Source organism: Palaemon carinicauda, chromosome 38 (genome assembly GCF_036898095.1).
Source record: "Palaemon carinicauda isolate YSFRI2023 chromosome 38, ASM3689809v2, whole genome shotgun sequence".
Lineage (NCBI taxonomy): Eukaryota > Metazoa > Arthropoda > Malacostraca > Decapoda > Palaemonidae > Palaemon > Palaemon carinicauda.
Genome location: NC_090762.1, coordinates 5,693,007 through 5,709,353, shown reverse-complemented (window position 1 = coordinate 5,709,353; position 16,347 = coordinate 5,693,007). Strand labels below are relative to the sequence as shown.

The window sequence follows — 16,347 nt, the reverse complement described above, 5'->3', positions numbered from 1 at the left end:
AAATATTTTATGAAACAAGAGAAATGGGATTTACAAGATTTTACTGATAAAGTTACCATAAAAAATCTAAATGTATGAGAAATAGGCTAATTACAGGATAATGGTAAATTTAATAGCAAAATCAGTTTGATAATAGAGTGGTTACATAGATATATTTCATAGATTTATCCCTCATACTGCCTAGAGCTTTACTGACATATGTGCTAACTTTTTCTATTCTATCTTATATTGTACTGTATTTAAATTTTGAATTTAGAATAACTTTTTTATTAATACTGAACCAGATTTTGTATCCTTTTCAGATGACTTTATCATAATTTATGCAGTTTATCAGAGTCATATTGGGACTGATGTGTTTATTGCTCCAAATGCTACTTTAAATGATGGCACCATATGGTTACTCATAGTTCATGGACATGCTACCAAATCAAGTATTACTAGGGTAAGCACAATTGAAGAGTAGTTTTCTTTGTTACATATGTATTCTAATATGGATTGAACCAAATGTTTTCATATGCAAATATGACAAATTCGTAGATAATTTGTATTTTTCCTAACTATACAAATCTTAGCTATTTAATAGATGTATTACTTTCGGCATAGCTGAAATAACAAGGATTAACTACCCATACCGCTAGTTAGTGGGGGTAGGGGAGGGTAGCTTGCTACCGCCCCCCCTCACACACCTGTGATTGAGCTCACTTTGCTTGGTGGTAGGACTTCAAGGGGGATAGGGCTGGCAGGTAAGTTTGCTTAAATAGCTAAGGTTTGTTTTGTATAGTTAGGAAAAATACAAATTATCCACGAATTTGTCATATGTTCCGTAACTGGAATACAAACCACGCTATTTAATAGGGGTGATTCACCCATTAGGAAGGGTGGACGTCCCAGCCAATCTGGCTTCTGGCTTTACTGGAGGACTCCTTATCTAAGTGTATCAGTACTCAAAAAAAAATAAGGAGTCCCTGCACCTCACTTAAACCTTGCTACGCAAGCTGTGTGTTGAGGTATGTAGAAGTGTGACTGTCCTGGAAAAGTTATTCCGAGTTCTTTAGATTCTTTGGAAGGAAAAACTGTGTAACTAGGACTTTCCCAATACCACCTCGTCAGGGTATGGGGATGCAACAGTATTAGTCTTAATACTAGGTACACAAGGGAGCATGGTTTACCTGCAGTGGTTTGAGGTCAACTATGCAGAGAACTCAGGATGCTGCTTTCCCCAAGAGAGGGGAGAATGAAGAAAAGAATAAGGCCCAGTCAAACCTTTTCATTCACGCAGACTAAAACCGGGTAACAATGCCCTCAACCTTCTGCTACTTGTCCAATAAGGAGCTTGAGATTTTAAACCAGCTTTGTGCAGCCACCACAGGACCGATAGAGAACGTATCGAGTCTCCTGTGGGTCACGTCTTGCAGGTAGTGGGATGTGAATGTGGTCTGACGATTTCACACTCCAGCTTGAAAAACCTGCGTCACTGAGAAGTTTCTCTTGAATGCCAGGGATGTAGCTACGCCCCTGACTTCATGAGCTCTGGGGCGACGTGACGGAGGAGGGTCTGGATTCAGTGCATGGTCTATGACCTTGCAAATCCACGCTAAGATGGTGTTCTTGGTGACCCTCCTCTTGGTCCTTCCTGTGCTGACGAATAGTGCAGGCACACAAGGAAGGGCTGCAGCTGTTCTCTAAAAGATTGAAGATACAGCCTCAAACTCCTTACTGGGCATAGTAAGAGATGGTCTGGGTCATCTATTACAGTACGGAGACTAGAAATCCGGAAGCAGTCGAATCGTGGATCCGCTACTCCCGGGTTCTGAGTCCTAGCAATAAACTCAGGGACAAAGCTGAACGTTACTTCTCCCCATCCCCTTGAATAGGTGATGTCGTATGAGAGACCATGAAGTTCACTGACTCGCTTGGCTGAAGCCAAAGCTAGCAGGAACACCGTCTTCCAAGTCAGGTGGCGATTGGTTGCCTAGCGTAATGGTTCATAGGGGAGAACTCGAACCATGTTCCTTGGGGGAGGTCTCACTTCTGTTCGGGGTCAGATAAGTTCATAACTCCGTATGAGTAAGGAAAGTTCTAGCGATGAAGAAATGTCCATTCCTTTCAGTCTGAAGGCGAGGCTTAAGGCTGAGCGATAGCCTTTTACCGCCGAGACTGACAGGCGCATTTCTTCACGCAAATACACGAGGAACTCCGCTATTGCTGGCATAGTGGCATCAAGTGGAGAGATAACCCTTACACGACACCAACCACAGAAGACCTTCCACTTTGCCTGGTAGACTGCTGCTGATGACTTATGCAGGTATCCAGACATCCTAGTTGCAACTTGTTGCAAAAATCCTCTCTGAGAGAGGAGATGCTGGATAGTCTCCAGGCGTAAAGTCGTAGCGAAGCTACGGCTTTGTGGAATATGTTGGCATGTGGTTGTTTGAGTAGATTGTGTCGTGGAGGGAGTTCTCTTGGGGGCTCCGTTAGGAGCTGCAGAAGGTCTGGAAACCATTCTGCGTGATGCCATAACGGAGCTATGAGGGTCATTGAGAGATTGACTGATGTTCTGGTCTTGTTGAGTACCCTCCTCATCAGACAGAACGGGGGAAAGGCGTAAACGTCGATGTTGTCCCACCGTTGTTGGAAAGCATCTTGCCAGATAGTCTTGGGGTCTGGGATTGGGGAACAATACAGTGGGAGCCTGAAGTTCTGGCCGTTGCAAAGAGGTCCACAGTCAGAGAACCCCACAAAGTCAGGACTTTGTTGGTTACTAGATGATCCAAAGACCAGTCAGTACTCACTATCTAAGATGCTCTGCTCAGGTTGTCGGCGAGCACATTCTTTTTGCACGGAATGAAGTGTGCCGATAGTGGTATCGAGTGGATTTCGACCCATCTCAGTATCTCTACTGCTAGATGGGATAGCTGCTGCGAAAAAGTACCTCATTGCTTGTTGATATAAGCCACTACTGTGGTGTTGTTGCTCATCACTATCACTGAGTGGCCCGCCAGGAACTGTTGGAGGGCCAGAAAGACGGCCTTCATCTCTAGGAGATTTATGTGGAGGTACTTTTCAGACTGACCAGAGGCCTGAGGTCGTGTGGTGCAGCACGTGGGCCCCCCATCCTTTTATTGAAGCATCTGAGAACAGCATCAAATCTGGGGGAGGACGAGAAGGTCCACTCCCTTTCGTAGGTTCTCGTCTGACACCCACCACTGGAGGTCTGCCAGTTTCGCTGATCCCATGGGGATCCGGATGTCCGGGAAATCAGTTTGATTCCACTGGGACTTAAGTTGCCACTGGAGGGATCTCATCCTGAGGCGACCGTTGGGAACTAAACGGGCCAGCGATGAAAGGTGACCAAGGAGACGTAACTACATTTGGGCTGGAAGTTCTTCTCACCTGAGAAAGGGTCTTGTAACCTTTCTCAACCTTGTTATCCTGTCATCTGATGGGAAGGCTTTGGGGAGATTGTGTATATGATCATGCCTAAGTATACCAGCTTAGGAAGCAGAGAAGATTTCTCGAGATTTACCATGATCCCTAGATCCTGGCAAAGTCTCAGAAGTTTGTCTTGGTGTTGAAGAAGGGTTGACACCGAGTCTACTAGGACTAGCCAGTCGTCCAGACAACGGAGGAGACGGATGCCAATCCTGTGTGTCCGAGATGACACTAGGGCAAACACTCTGGTGAAAACTTGGGTTGCTGTGGAAACACCGAAGCCCAGCACCTTGAACTGGTAATTTCTGTTGTCTAGGCTGAATCTTAAGTACTTCCTTGAAGACGGATGGACTGGGATCTGGAAGTACGCGTCCTTCAGGTCCAGTGTACACATAAAGTCCTGAGGTCTTACTACTAGTCTGACTGTGTCTGCCGTCTCCATGCTGAACGGAGTTTGTTTAACAGACTTGTTCAGGGCTGAGAGGTCGATGACTGGTCTCCAGCCTTCTGACGCCTTTCTTACAAGAAAGAGTCGACTGAAGAAGCCTGGGGACCCGTTGAGGACCTCTTGGAGAGCACCCTTCTTCAACAGGGTCTGGACTTCTGCCTGAAGGGCCTGCCCCCTTGCCGATCCCATGGCAAGGGAGTCTATTGACACTGGATTCCTGGTCAGGGGAGGTAGAGATGTTATGAACGGGACGCGATATCCTTGACGGATCACGGAGATTGTCCAGGAATCGGCCCCGAGTTGCTTCCACCTGTCGGAGCAACTATGTAGGCATCCCCCCACTGGTGGAAATGCAGGGGGAGTGCCTATCCTAGCATTTGTGGCCTCGGCTGCTCCCTCTAGGATTCTTTCCTCCCCTGGAGGACCTTTTGCCTTTCCTGTCCTTGACAGGAAGGAGCTTATTAGACACCAATGTCTTCACTGCTGGTTTTGTCGTTACGGTCTTGGGTGGACGGGACTGCTGAGGTGTTGGAATTTCATAGGGCTTAGTTATTAAAGCCCTGTGGAGGGGGGAGTCTCAATGAGACTTCCTTTACCTCTCAGCAGCAAGTTCCACGTCCTTAGGCTCAAACAGATGGGCCCCCTCTAGGAAGGAATGTCTGAGCCTATTTATCTGTTGGTGAAACTTATCAGACACTGCATCTCGACGTTTCAAGAGTGTTTGCCCACAAGTTCAAGACTTGGTGGGCAAGAAACTCGATCGTGCGAGTGCCTGAGAGTAAAAAGGTCACCATTGCCTTCCTGGTACGCTCCTTGGAAAAATCCTCGGATCGTATCAGGATACCCAAGGTCCCTAACCAGATGTCCAGCCACGAAGTACCTTGCATCGCATACTTGGTAACCTTTTCCTGGTTAAGGACATCGGCCACCGAGAACGACACCTGCCGGCTGGAGAGCCTCTCAAGAGGGACTCCCCTGGTTAGTTCTTCCAGAGAATGATGAAGTGGAAGAGCTGAACTGGGTTCCTCCAGGATCTCAAAGTACCTCCTTTGCTGTATGCGAGGAGATGGAAGGAGCTTGTTCCAAGAGCCGGCAAACTCGGAGAGCTGTTGGGTGATCTTGTCCCTGGTACTCCTCAACCCTTGAGACCAGGGCAGGGCTGCATTGGTCTTTGAGGGTTTCTGAGTGATGAAGACGCGGTCTAAGACCGTGTCTTTGCCCTCTCGAGGGGGTATCTCTGGGTCGGAAAACCCATTGAGAACCCTCATTATAGTCAGAACCTGCCAGAATGCGTGTTGTGATTCTTGTTGGTCTTCTCCTGATGTAGGACTCGCAAGTTGTGGCTGGGGTTTACCCTCTACCCGCCAGTAGATACCACTACCTCACTAAATTTTTAACGGCTGTTCCAGCTAAGCTTAAATCAGACTCATATTAAAGGAAGATGGTTTGAATTCATATAAGAGAAAATTCAGTGACTTTTCCTGTGAAAAGTTTGGTCATGGAGGCTTACAAAGAGCTGGATCCAAGTCTAATGAAAGACATGAAAGTAAGGGTTCATAATATTAAAACTGCAGCGACTTCTCTTAATTTTAGTTGAAGTCTTTCTTTGAAAAAGGATTTTAGGGGCATCTCAATTGTGTGCCAATTCATTATTTGATAAATATTAATCTTAAAGAATACTGGTTTGCTTGTAAAAATTAATGGGTGTTAGGTCCCATAGTGGCTGGTGGTGGTGTAATCGTTAATTTATTTTTAATCTTGTTTTAAAAAGTCTAGTCGTAGTAACACAGTATTGGGGTTTATATAAACAGGAATTAGGGGATAAGGCAATTTTGGGGGAAACAATCTGTAGTCTCATGTCTCAAAATTTAATTTGATGTATGCTATAAAAAACTAGACTACAATAAAGTCTAAAATATTAATTGCATTATTTGGAAGATATAAATAACCTATCTCTTTCCTTCACTTGCGACCCACCTCCATCCTTCACTTGCGACCCACCTCCATAAGAGTGTGGGAGTCAGCAATATAAACATCAGTTGAGGTTCATACATATAAATAGAATTTTAATAATAAATTTGTTATTTCTGTACTCACCTGATGTTCATATGCTGTATTGTATATGCTCACTGTTCTCCCCCACTTACTTGTTGTGTAAATAGGATAGGGAATAGTTTCCACTTTGAGACTGAAGATAATGGCAAACCAAGCCATTGGTTTATTGCCAAGTCTATTGGAAGGAAATAAAATCAGGATTTTTCTAGTTTATTGGTAAATTTTGATAAATAGAGCTTCCAAAGGTTAACAGTATATCATCAGGTGAGTTTAGAAATAAATAGGTTTATTAATAAAATTCCATTTTTAGCTTTTGTTGTTTTATATCTTATATGACTACCACTAGTTTGCTAAGTAAATCATTGCTTTGTAAAGTCTGTTTTTTTGAAATTCATATCTTGTATTTTATAAAAACATTACTTATTTTTGGTATTAATTTACATTATCAGTCAGATATAAAGATAGGTCATATTTGTTCATTGCACTTTTATTTTAAGTAAGATTTTACTATCTTAGTATAAGCCTGAAAAAACAGTAATACTTATATTTGTTCTTGTTTTTCTGTTTCAGTTCTTACTTGCAATGGATGGAAGTCATATAAATATTCCAGGTGTAGAAATGATACCAGTGGAAGCTTTTAGAGTTGAACCCTCTGGAAAATCGGGTTACCTTACTGTAGACGGTGAAGTCATTCCCTGGGGTCCTTTGCAAGCTCAAATACTTCCTAGTAAAGGGAAGATCATCACCCGGTGATGTAATATTTAATACCAACATATAGTTCTTATTCCTTTTCTACTAAAGTATTTTGAAAACTTTTCTGTGCTTCAATTTGGGTCAATCTCTAGTTGGTTTAGTTTATTTTTTAAAGCAGTTTTTGTTACTAGAAATGTTTATTGCCATTACATAACGCTAATTCAAAGGTAGACATTCCTTTAACCTTAAATGTGATATTAATATTTTGGAGCTAGGTTAAGATTTTGTTAAAATATTTTAGATATACATGAACTTCATGTTTATTTTCCTGTACAGTGTAAGATATGTGTATATTTTTGGTATACTTGTGATTATGGTCCCATGTTCTTACTCTTATCATATACAGATACCACCCCACTTACAAGCAAGTCATGTTCCAGAAGAGCTTTCGATTCGTAAATTATTTTTCAACTTTATGTTTATAATACATAAATTGGTCGCCATTTTTGTGCACTGGGGTAAACTTTGATGAATTCTTTATGTTATGAGATTTAAACAGCTCCTCAAAATCCTCTTCTACCAAGTTCAGCTAAGTTTCTCACTAAGGGCGATTAGACTGGTGATAATTTTATTTGGATCCACTTGTTCAAATCCCTCAAAGGAGTCAACTAATTGTGGTAATAAAGCCTACAACTGTTCATATATGTAGCTGTCGCTTCTTTCCACGCAGGATCAATATTTTAGACACGGTTGTAAATACTAGAAAAGCACTCTTGAGAGTGCCGACCTCCGCCATGGCAATTTATTTCTTGAAACTAGCTTGTCTTTCCCAGAATCAATTTAGAACGTAGGCATATTTGAAGTCTGTGTGACAACCATGTGCAAACTTGGAGTTAAGGTTAGGGTTAAATCAATCGTCCTTTTATTTGACCTTGACCTTTGACTTTAGACTTTCAAATTGAATCACTTCCACGACTCATCATAACAATTAATCCCTGAAAGTTTCACTACTAAATAAGTAAAATTGTGGCCAGGAAGTTGTTCACAAACAGGGGGGAAAACATAACCTCCTTCGAACTTTGTTGGCGGAGGTAATTATAGCTCTTTCAAAAAGTTACATAAGCCGATATCAAAGCCATTTGCTTCCTTCAATTTTTGTCTGTAGGTCTGATTAGTGTAATTTTTGTTCTAAGTTGGCTGTCACGCCTTGATTCATCAGCTGGAGAAGTGAAGTTGTGGTGGGGGGGTAGTTACACAACCTAAATATTCAGGTGGAAATAATTTAAGCAGGATGGAAGCCCTGGAGCATTATCCAATATCAAGAGAATCATAAATTGAATTCCCTTCTTCACGTAGTATAATTTCACCTCGGGAATAATATGGTTTAAGAAACAGTCCTCAAAAATAGCAAGCATGACCCAGGCTTTAATATTCGACATCAAGATGTTGGGTAGACCACTTTTTGTCACAAAAACTAACATTGGTTTCAACTTTATATCACCTGTAGCCTTGCCACCCACCAGTAGTGTTAGCCTGTCCTTCAATGTCTTGAATCCTGACAACATCTTCTCACGACTGATATAAGTTTCTTCTGGCATTTTTTTTTTTTTCAGGAGCCAGTTTCATAGGCATTAAAAATATGTTGAGAGGTGTAATCTTCCTTCTCCATTATTTTCCTAAGAGTGTTGGGAACTTTGCTGCTGCTTCTTTGACCACACTTGCCATTGACTGCTACTCTAAAAAAAAGGGCCTCATCAGCAGTCTCCCCTGCCTTAGCTTTAGATACTCAAAAAGGCTTTTAGCCTTCTGTTGTATGAGCACATGGTTAAGTGGTGCCCATCTCTCTATATTGTATGAGCAAAAGGCTTCATGGTGGCGATCTCTGTATTGTATGAGCATAAGGCCAAGTTGTACCTGTCTCTCTCTTGTATAGCATGTTGTGGTAGCTGTCTCTGCCTTTGGTGTTTAATTCACATGCACAAAGGTTTCTCCATAACCTCCATCAGCTTTCCCCTTTCTTGCTAATTATCATAGATTGCTTAGGTAATGAAGCCTTACAATGCTCCATAATACATCATGTGTTTGTAAATCATACCAAACATTGAAAGGTTTATATTATATGAACAGGCCACACGCAGTACATCTTTTCTTTGCGATCTAATTTTTTAATTATGGCAACCTTGTTTCCATATAGATTGCTTGCCACTTCTTAGCGCTGCCTCAATCATCAATTGCCCTATGCTTTCCATTAGCCATTATAGAGGGGATCATTTTATAAAGAAATACTGTACAGTTACACAAAACAAAGTATTTTGAACAGCAGGAGAAAAACTAAAAGCACACTATCACTAGTGAACATGTAACCAAACTGATTTAGTTATAGTGTGGGTATGGCTCTGTACTGCTTACCCTGGGATGTGGCCAAACAACGTACTATGCAAAAGGCGCACAATAAAAAAATTTACAATTGTGGAAGGTTGCGGAACAAATTTAGAATTATTTTCATTATTACAGTGGAATGTGTTCCTACGTACGGATATTTGTAACACGGATGTTTGTAAGTAGGGTGGTGTTATAAGGTTGTAGATGATGTTACGTCAGAACTTAATTATGTTTGCAAGGGCACTTATGTGGAACCATGACGATATTTTTATCTTTATGTACCGTTCAGAAGCTCAGTTACAATTCTGTAGCAATTCATACCCACATTTTTCAAAAAATATACCCTTTATGCAATACTGTATATATTACATTTGCCAAACTAATATAGCCTTATCGCAATACTGTATATATAAGGTTATCTAAAGTCTTAGTTTTGTCTAATATAAAATGTTATATTTTCTCTTTGTGTTCTTCATCAATGGAAAGTGTATGAAAGAGGATGTAGTTGTATAAAAAGGAAGTTATCAATTTAATTGTGGTATATAATAGTCTCTTTTTTTGTATTGTTTTATTTATTTAGGCTTTTCTTTTGAGGAAAGCATAAAGCAAGGAGACAATAGAAATTTTATTTTACATTCTTTGAAATTTGTACAAAAATACTCTAGTTATTATTTCTGTTTTGTTGACCTTTTTCCTGAAAGGTTTGAATATGACAAATTTGGAATTAATTTGTATTTTTCGTAACAATACAAACCTGTAGCTATTTATAGGGGATACTACTCTTGGCGAAGCTGTAAGACGAGCCATTAGCCTTTTAGCAAGGGTGGGGGGTAGTTGGTACCACACTTGCTCACACGCCTGGGCTGAGAACCCACTTTGCATGGGGATTGGTGCTGGCAGGTCAATTTGTATAAATAGCTACAGGTTTGTATCATTTCTTTAGAAAAATACAAATTACTTCCAATTTTGTCATTTGTTCCGTCACTTATACAAACCAACGCTATTTATAGGGGATGATTCACCCCTTAGGAGGGTGGAGGTGTGGACCAATGTGGCTTAACGACATTTGACCCGGAGTTTTCTCCGTACGTGCTCTGCACGTAACTGATAGTAACCCTTTCACCTAGATAAATACTGTGCTATGCACAGTTAGCGGCCTACACAAGCTGTATGCTTGTGATACTAGCACTGTGACTGGTTCAAATAAGAGTTCTCTGAGTCATTGGACTCTTCCGAGGGTACTATGGACGTTACCCATTCCCACCTTGCCAGGGGGTATGAGGTCGTGACAAATATACCTTATCTATACCAGGTTACACAAGGGAAATAGTTCTACTACAGACAGTGGAGTTCGGCTTTGTAGCGTATCGTAGATGCTGTTACTCCACAAGGTGGAAGATGAAAGAAAGAGCCAGTCATTCTTTGTCATGCATCCCAGACTTAACCATTTTCAAACTATGCCCTCCCTCATCTGCTACTTCCTCCCTCATCTGCTACTTGTCCATCAAGGAGCCTGAGGTTTTTCTTCAAATTATTGTATAACCACCACAGGATCCATGGATAACATCTCCATGTTACTGTTGGTCACATCTTGCAGGATGTGGGCAGTGAAAGTCATTTTGACGCTTCTACACGCCTGCTGACAAGCCTGCAGAGTAGTCTTATAAAACGCTAGGGCATATTCCGGCCCCTGACATTATGAGCTCTTAGTCTCTTCTATGAGGAGAAGGATAAGGATTCGATGCTTGGTCCATAACCCTGCCAATCTGAGTCGAGAACGTGTTCTTTGTGATCCTTCTCTTGACTTTCCCTGAGCTGACGAAGAGTTCTGACACTTGGGGCGAGCTCTTGTGGTTTCCTTGAGTTAGGGATTTCCGATTTTCTTTGGCATAGTAACCGGTGATCTGGAATATTGGTCACGCTGCGAAGGACTCACAGACTGGAGGGTTCTGATTCTGGGATCTGAGCTGTCAGAAACAAGGTCGAGTATTACCAGGCCTATCGCCATGAATGAGAGACATTAATGGCGGCCCATGGGGTTCGCCAACTCTCTTGGCCGAAGCCAACACGACTGGGAGACCTGCCATCGAGGTCAGGTAAACATGTGCTGCTTGGAGTCCTGGATCGAGTTCTCGCTTTCCTACTGTGGGTCTGTAGACTTGAAACTTCGTATGAGGAGGGGTAATGTTGACGTGGAGGAAAAGTTAATTCTTTTCAGTCTGAAGGCGAGGTTCAAGGACTTGCGGTGGCCTTTCACTGCAGAGACAGAGAGAAGTTTTCCTCCCAAAGGGTAAACGAGGAGCGGTGGCCTTTCACTGCAGAGACAGAGAGAAGTTTTCCTCCCAAAGGGTAAACGAGGAACTCCTCTAATGCTGGCATAATGGCATCGAGGGGAGAGATAGCCCTTCCATTATGCCAATTTACAGTCCATTTGTCCTAAACGGCCGAAGCCAAAGATCTATGCAGGTTCTCTTTGCAACCTGTTGCAGAAAAGACTCTCTGAGAGAGGAGGAGCTGGATAGTCTCAAGGCGTGGAGTCGCAGCAAAGATACTGCTTTGTGAAAGTAGTTCACCTGTGGCTGTTAGAGTCACTGAGGGAGTACTCTTGGGATCTACATTGGGAGTTGCAGATGAGTCAACTGGGCATGACGAGTCTTGGTGGTGAGACTCATCTAATGGCCTGCTTCCGAAGATGAAGTGCGGGGGATGGATGAATCCAATTCCCATATGATCTCTCAGGATCTACATCAGGTGAGGTGAGTCTTCTAACGAGACAAGACTGCTGATGATGAGGGCTGCTCTGAAGGGGTATGGGTGAACCCAATTCCCGACGGACGAATCCCCCGGAGCCAGAGGGGAGACCAACAAGAAAAAGAAACATTCTCTTGTGGATGGAAAAGGTGACCACCTTTTGCTGCCACTGTTGGCGCTCCTACCAGCAAGCAGGAAGATTGCTGCACAGTGGCTGGTGGAGTGACTACTCCCTCAGCAGGGGAGTGGGGGAACCCCAATCTTTGCTAGAAGAATCCTCCGAAGGGGAGACCAACGGGCGAAGGAAGTCTTTTCCGCGGACGGGAAAGACACGACTAACAGGTGCTGCCACAGTCGGAGATTCTCCCCACAAGCAAGATTGTTAACCAGTGGTTGGAGGGACTCTCTTTTGGAAGGGAGAGTTCCAGCACCTAGAGGTGATACACTTGGCCGCGCACTCTGTTTCCCACCAACGAGTTCTAGCTCCAATTGGAGGTCGACCTCAGGTGTTGCCTGAGAAACATGCCAGAGCTCAAATCAGAGTTCTCCTCGAAGGGTTGGTACCCCTTGTCTGTAGGAACGTTGACCTCATCTCTGGGAGGTTTAAGAGGCGGTACCGTTTTGACTCTGACCAGAGCCCTGAGGCCGTGTGGTACAGCATGCCCCCCCCCCTCCCCCTCCCCCTCCCACAGATGCATTTGAATGGAGAGTACAATCCGGGAAGGGTCAAGGAGGTCGACTCCTCGGGGGAGATTTCCGTTTGTCAACCTCTTCCTGCCCCAGAAGAGGTTGGATTCAAAGGAATCCGATGCGGACTTGATGAACCCGAATGAAAGTGTCTTAAGAGACATAACCACTGCTGGCTAAAAGTGTCTCGTAGAAGGAAGACTCCTGTCATCCTACTCCTAGGATCCCGTCGATCTGCGGAAAAAAACTCCTGTATGATGACAATGAACATATCCAAGGGTACCTGTCTCTGATAATAAAGCTGGGGTATCTCTCGAGATTTACTTCAATCTTCCGATCTCATTAACTTGGGGTGAAATCTCGGTTGTAACGAGGGTCAGCCACCGAGTCTGTCAGGATCAATAGAAGTCGATCCTAACAAATTAGGTTGACACTAGGGTAAACCTTCTCATGAGAAACTGCTAGATGGTTGAAGATACTTTCTTAAAATTGGCATTCCAGAATCTAGGAATAATTTCCCTCACACTTCCACAGGTTGGAGGAAGAGAGAGAGTTTATTCTCTCATAGCTGAGATGTGAATTTCCTGTTCTTGTAGGAAAGAAATTCGTACTCCAAACTCCCCGAGGACGAGAAAAAGGGCGTTATCTTTTGGATAAGAACATCAATAACGTCCACAGCATCCCTTTCCCAGCCACAACCAAGAGCCATTTTCTTGGTGACGCGAGGAACAAGGAAGTCCACATCTGCACTAAACCAGCTACAACTGGAGAATTAGCGCTCCTGCAACACCAATCACGGTGGTGTTCCCAGGCGGTCACTGGTCCAAGTACTACTGACCAGACCCCTCGTTGCTTGCCTTCGCTGATCACACGAGAAGCTGTGTTTCCAACGTGGTATGGCCGTTCAAATTAAGAGTTAGTCAAATATGCTTCTCCTGAAGAGCATCCCGCTGAATTCAATCCCCTGGAACAGCGGGATGGAAAAAAGGGGGGAATAACCCCATGGGGTTATGGCTCCTAATGCAGGTAAGAAGGGCTGAGGAGAGGATTCATAGAATTGGCCCAAGAACCGTGAAAGAATCCATCAAGTTCTCAAACTTGTGGAGAGAGGGGACGCCAGTAACCCCAAGGGATTATGTTCACATGATTTGTTCAGAGTTATTGGAGAGAAGGCAGAGGCGAGAGGTTGGATGATTTTTTTTGCGGCAACCGCTGTGTAGAACTGTGTTCTATCTGCCTGGTGGCAGCGTATAGGCCAGGGCGCATGCACAACTAACGAAGCTCTTTCATTCAATGAAGATGTCGACTTGTAAGGTAATCATGTACCAAAAGGAAGAGACAGGGAGCAGAAGAGGTGACCTAGTCCCTTAGAGGCACAGACCATCACCCCACTAGTAGTAGAAGTGGTAATAGTCATGATCATGGTCGGATGGAAATCGTTTGTAAGGGACAAACGTTTGAGAGTGGTGACAAGAACTGGTGAGCTGATGGATGCATTGGGAAACAGATAGCACTGTACTTGTGTGAAACAACAAGTTCTCAGTGGCAAGTAAGGTATTAAGTACCAAGGTTGACCCTTGTGCTTTACCCCTCTCATCGAAGGTGAAACTGGATTAGGTTCTAGGAGGGGAGAGTATGGTAAACTCTCCTCAACTGCATGTCATGGTAAGCACTATCAGAGTAGTGCCACTTACAGAAACCAGAGGTTACCTGGCCCACCGTTGAAGTTGTGTCATCTAGAAAAGGGGAATTGCTCAGATACTCTAAAGCGATCAAGGAAGCCATAGTGGTAGAGTGTTCTGCATAAGACAAAGAGAGCAGGAGGGTCTTATTGGGAAGAGTTGAGCACAAGCTTGAAGTAAGGATTGCAGCCGGAAGAGATCTGCTATCCTTACCAGAAAAGATCTCCGAAGAATGAAGTAGGAGAAACCCACCCCAAGGGATAAGGCTTTCGAGATTTATCGGTGGCCCTCGGTGATTCTACCAGCAAACGGGAAGCTATCGGAAGTTGCTGGAACCCAGGAATCTGGAAGAGAGTTGAAGAGCAATCGCGAGCTAACAGGCAACAAGGTGATGGCAAACGCCGAGGAGCTGGAGAATGACGGGCAACTGGCGAACGTTAAGCAGCTGGGGAACAGCGAGTCTAAGGAGAGTCTAAATAAGCTGGCGAGTGTTGAGAACACTTGGGCTGTCAATCTTGCGATGAGGAGAGAGGTGAGTCATGAGTGAAGAGTGACACTCTCTAGAAGAAGGACAATCCTGGCGAGGGGTGAAAGTGACAGTGATGCACCATCGTACTGCTTCTTCGGGCTCTTGCCCCGAGACAATGAGTTACAATTGTTCAAAGACAAGTGAAGAGCAGCTGGCAATTCACACACAGCTGACTAGTGGCAAGAGCCCGAAGAAGCAGTACGATGGTGCTTGACAGAGCTGAAGAAACATCTTACCGCAGGGGTAGGAGAACGTCCAGGGTGGTGAGGAGTAAAGAACTCTGAAGCTTGACAAACCCCCGAAGGGAACGTCTGCAAGATTCCTCCAGACGAGAAAAATTATGGTTTCTCGAAAGTCTCAGGAAATGAGTCTCTATGGGGGTTTTCACTCGTGAGTGAAAGTGGTGACCACCCGCATGAGAGACTCGCCTCGGACTTTGCTCCACCCCTGACGGAAGAGTCGGCTCAGCGTAGTCTTTGGCGACGAAACTGTAGCTGCTGCGATGAGATGTAGTCAACAGCAACTCTCCCCGCAAGCGGGAAGGTTGCTAGACAGAAGCTGATGAAGTGAAGTTCTCCCTCAGAAGGGAGAGCAGCCCAACATTTGGGGAGATTAACTCTCCCTCAGAAGGGAAAGTTGTCCAACCCTTGGAGGCGGACCTCTGGGCAGCGCTCTTTGCTTCTGTCAAAAAGCTCTGTTCAAGCTGGAGGTCTGCATGCAGCGCTACCTGTGAAATGTAGCCGAAGCTACTTTCTGGGATCACCCCGAACGGATCCCCCGATTGGAAACCTCAGAAGGAGCTCAGTATGCATAAGCTGTACTGGAAGGGAAAGGTCGTAGTCAGCGTGCTGATCAGAGTTGCCAAAGGTACAGGAGAACAGGACTGTGACAGGCAGGGACTGCAGATTCCAGAGGAACGAACTGCTCTGCTCTTCTATGTCGGCTGTCTTAGCCGCACAAAGAAGTACGGCATTGCTAGCTGAGGAATATAAAAATTATGAAAGAAAAACTAACTCAGGAGAACCACCTAACCTGCAGACAGGAAAGGTGTTCCCCAAGAGAACAGAAACATGCTAAGGACTACACACTCCCTTCGCCGGCCATCATCTTCGGGAGAAGGAGAGTGGCAGCGAAAGAACTGTAAAAAAGAATTATAATTAATTAATTTGGCTGACAAAACAAACTAATACGTATGAGACGTTCCACGAGGGCTAAGAATGGCCATTGGTCTATCACCGCATGAAGGAGTGTGGCGTAGAGAGCTAAAAAAGTTAATATTACAAGCAGTTATTATTTCAATGTAATTACTGAAGCAAACCATTTGGGAGCTTAACCTAACCCGCGTAGCTGGAAAGGTGTTCCCCAGCAGAGGATCTGTCAGCCGCCCACGTAACGAGGGAGAGCGGCGTTGTCAAAGAGGAAGAGTAAGACCGAAGTCAAGCTCTGGGAGGTCGCAAGCAATCTTCCTCCAAGAACTTTCAGAGGGAGTGATCTTAACATCCGAATGGAGGAGTATCTACACAATGACGACCCATGTATGGTGGAGGCCGAGTCACTTGGAAGGTCACCATCCTATGGGTTGTCCGTCGTCCAAGGGGAGAATGATTCTAAGAGAAAGTTCTCCATCCTTGAGAACCTGCTGCACTATGCTGTCACACAAACAGCAACATTCACAGTAAAGAGAAGCT

General features: G+C 44.1%; 1 protein-coding gene across 1 annotated transcript in view; it reads left to right on the top strand.

Moving 5' to 3' along the window:
- Positions 1 to 7,326, top strand: part of LOC137630402 (sphingosine kinase 1-like) — a 126,767-nt gene extending 119,441 nt beyond the window's left edge. Inside the window, exons 8-9 of the mRNA XM_068361854.1 lie at positions 303 to 442; positions 6,506 to 7,326. Of these exons, the coding sequence (XP_068217955.1) occupies positions 303 to 442; positions 6,506 to 6,688 (323 nt within the window). The 3' untranslated portion in view covers positions 6,689 to 7,326. The remainder of the gene's footprint in view (positions 1 to 302; positions 443 to 6,505) is intronic.
- Positions 7,327 to 16,347: the final 9,021 nt, after the last annotated feature.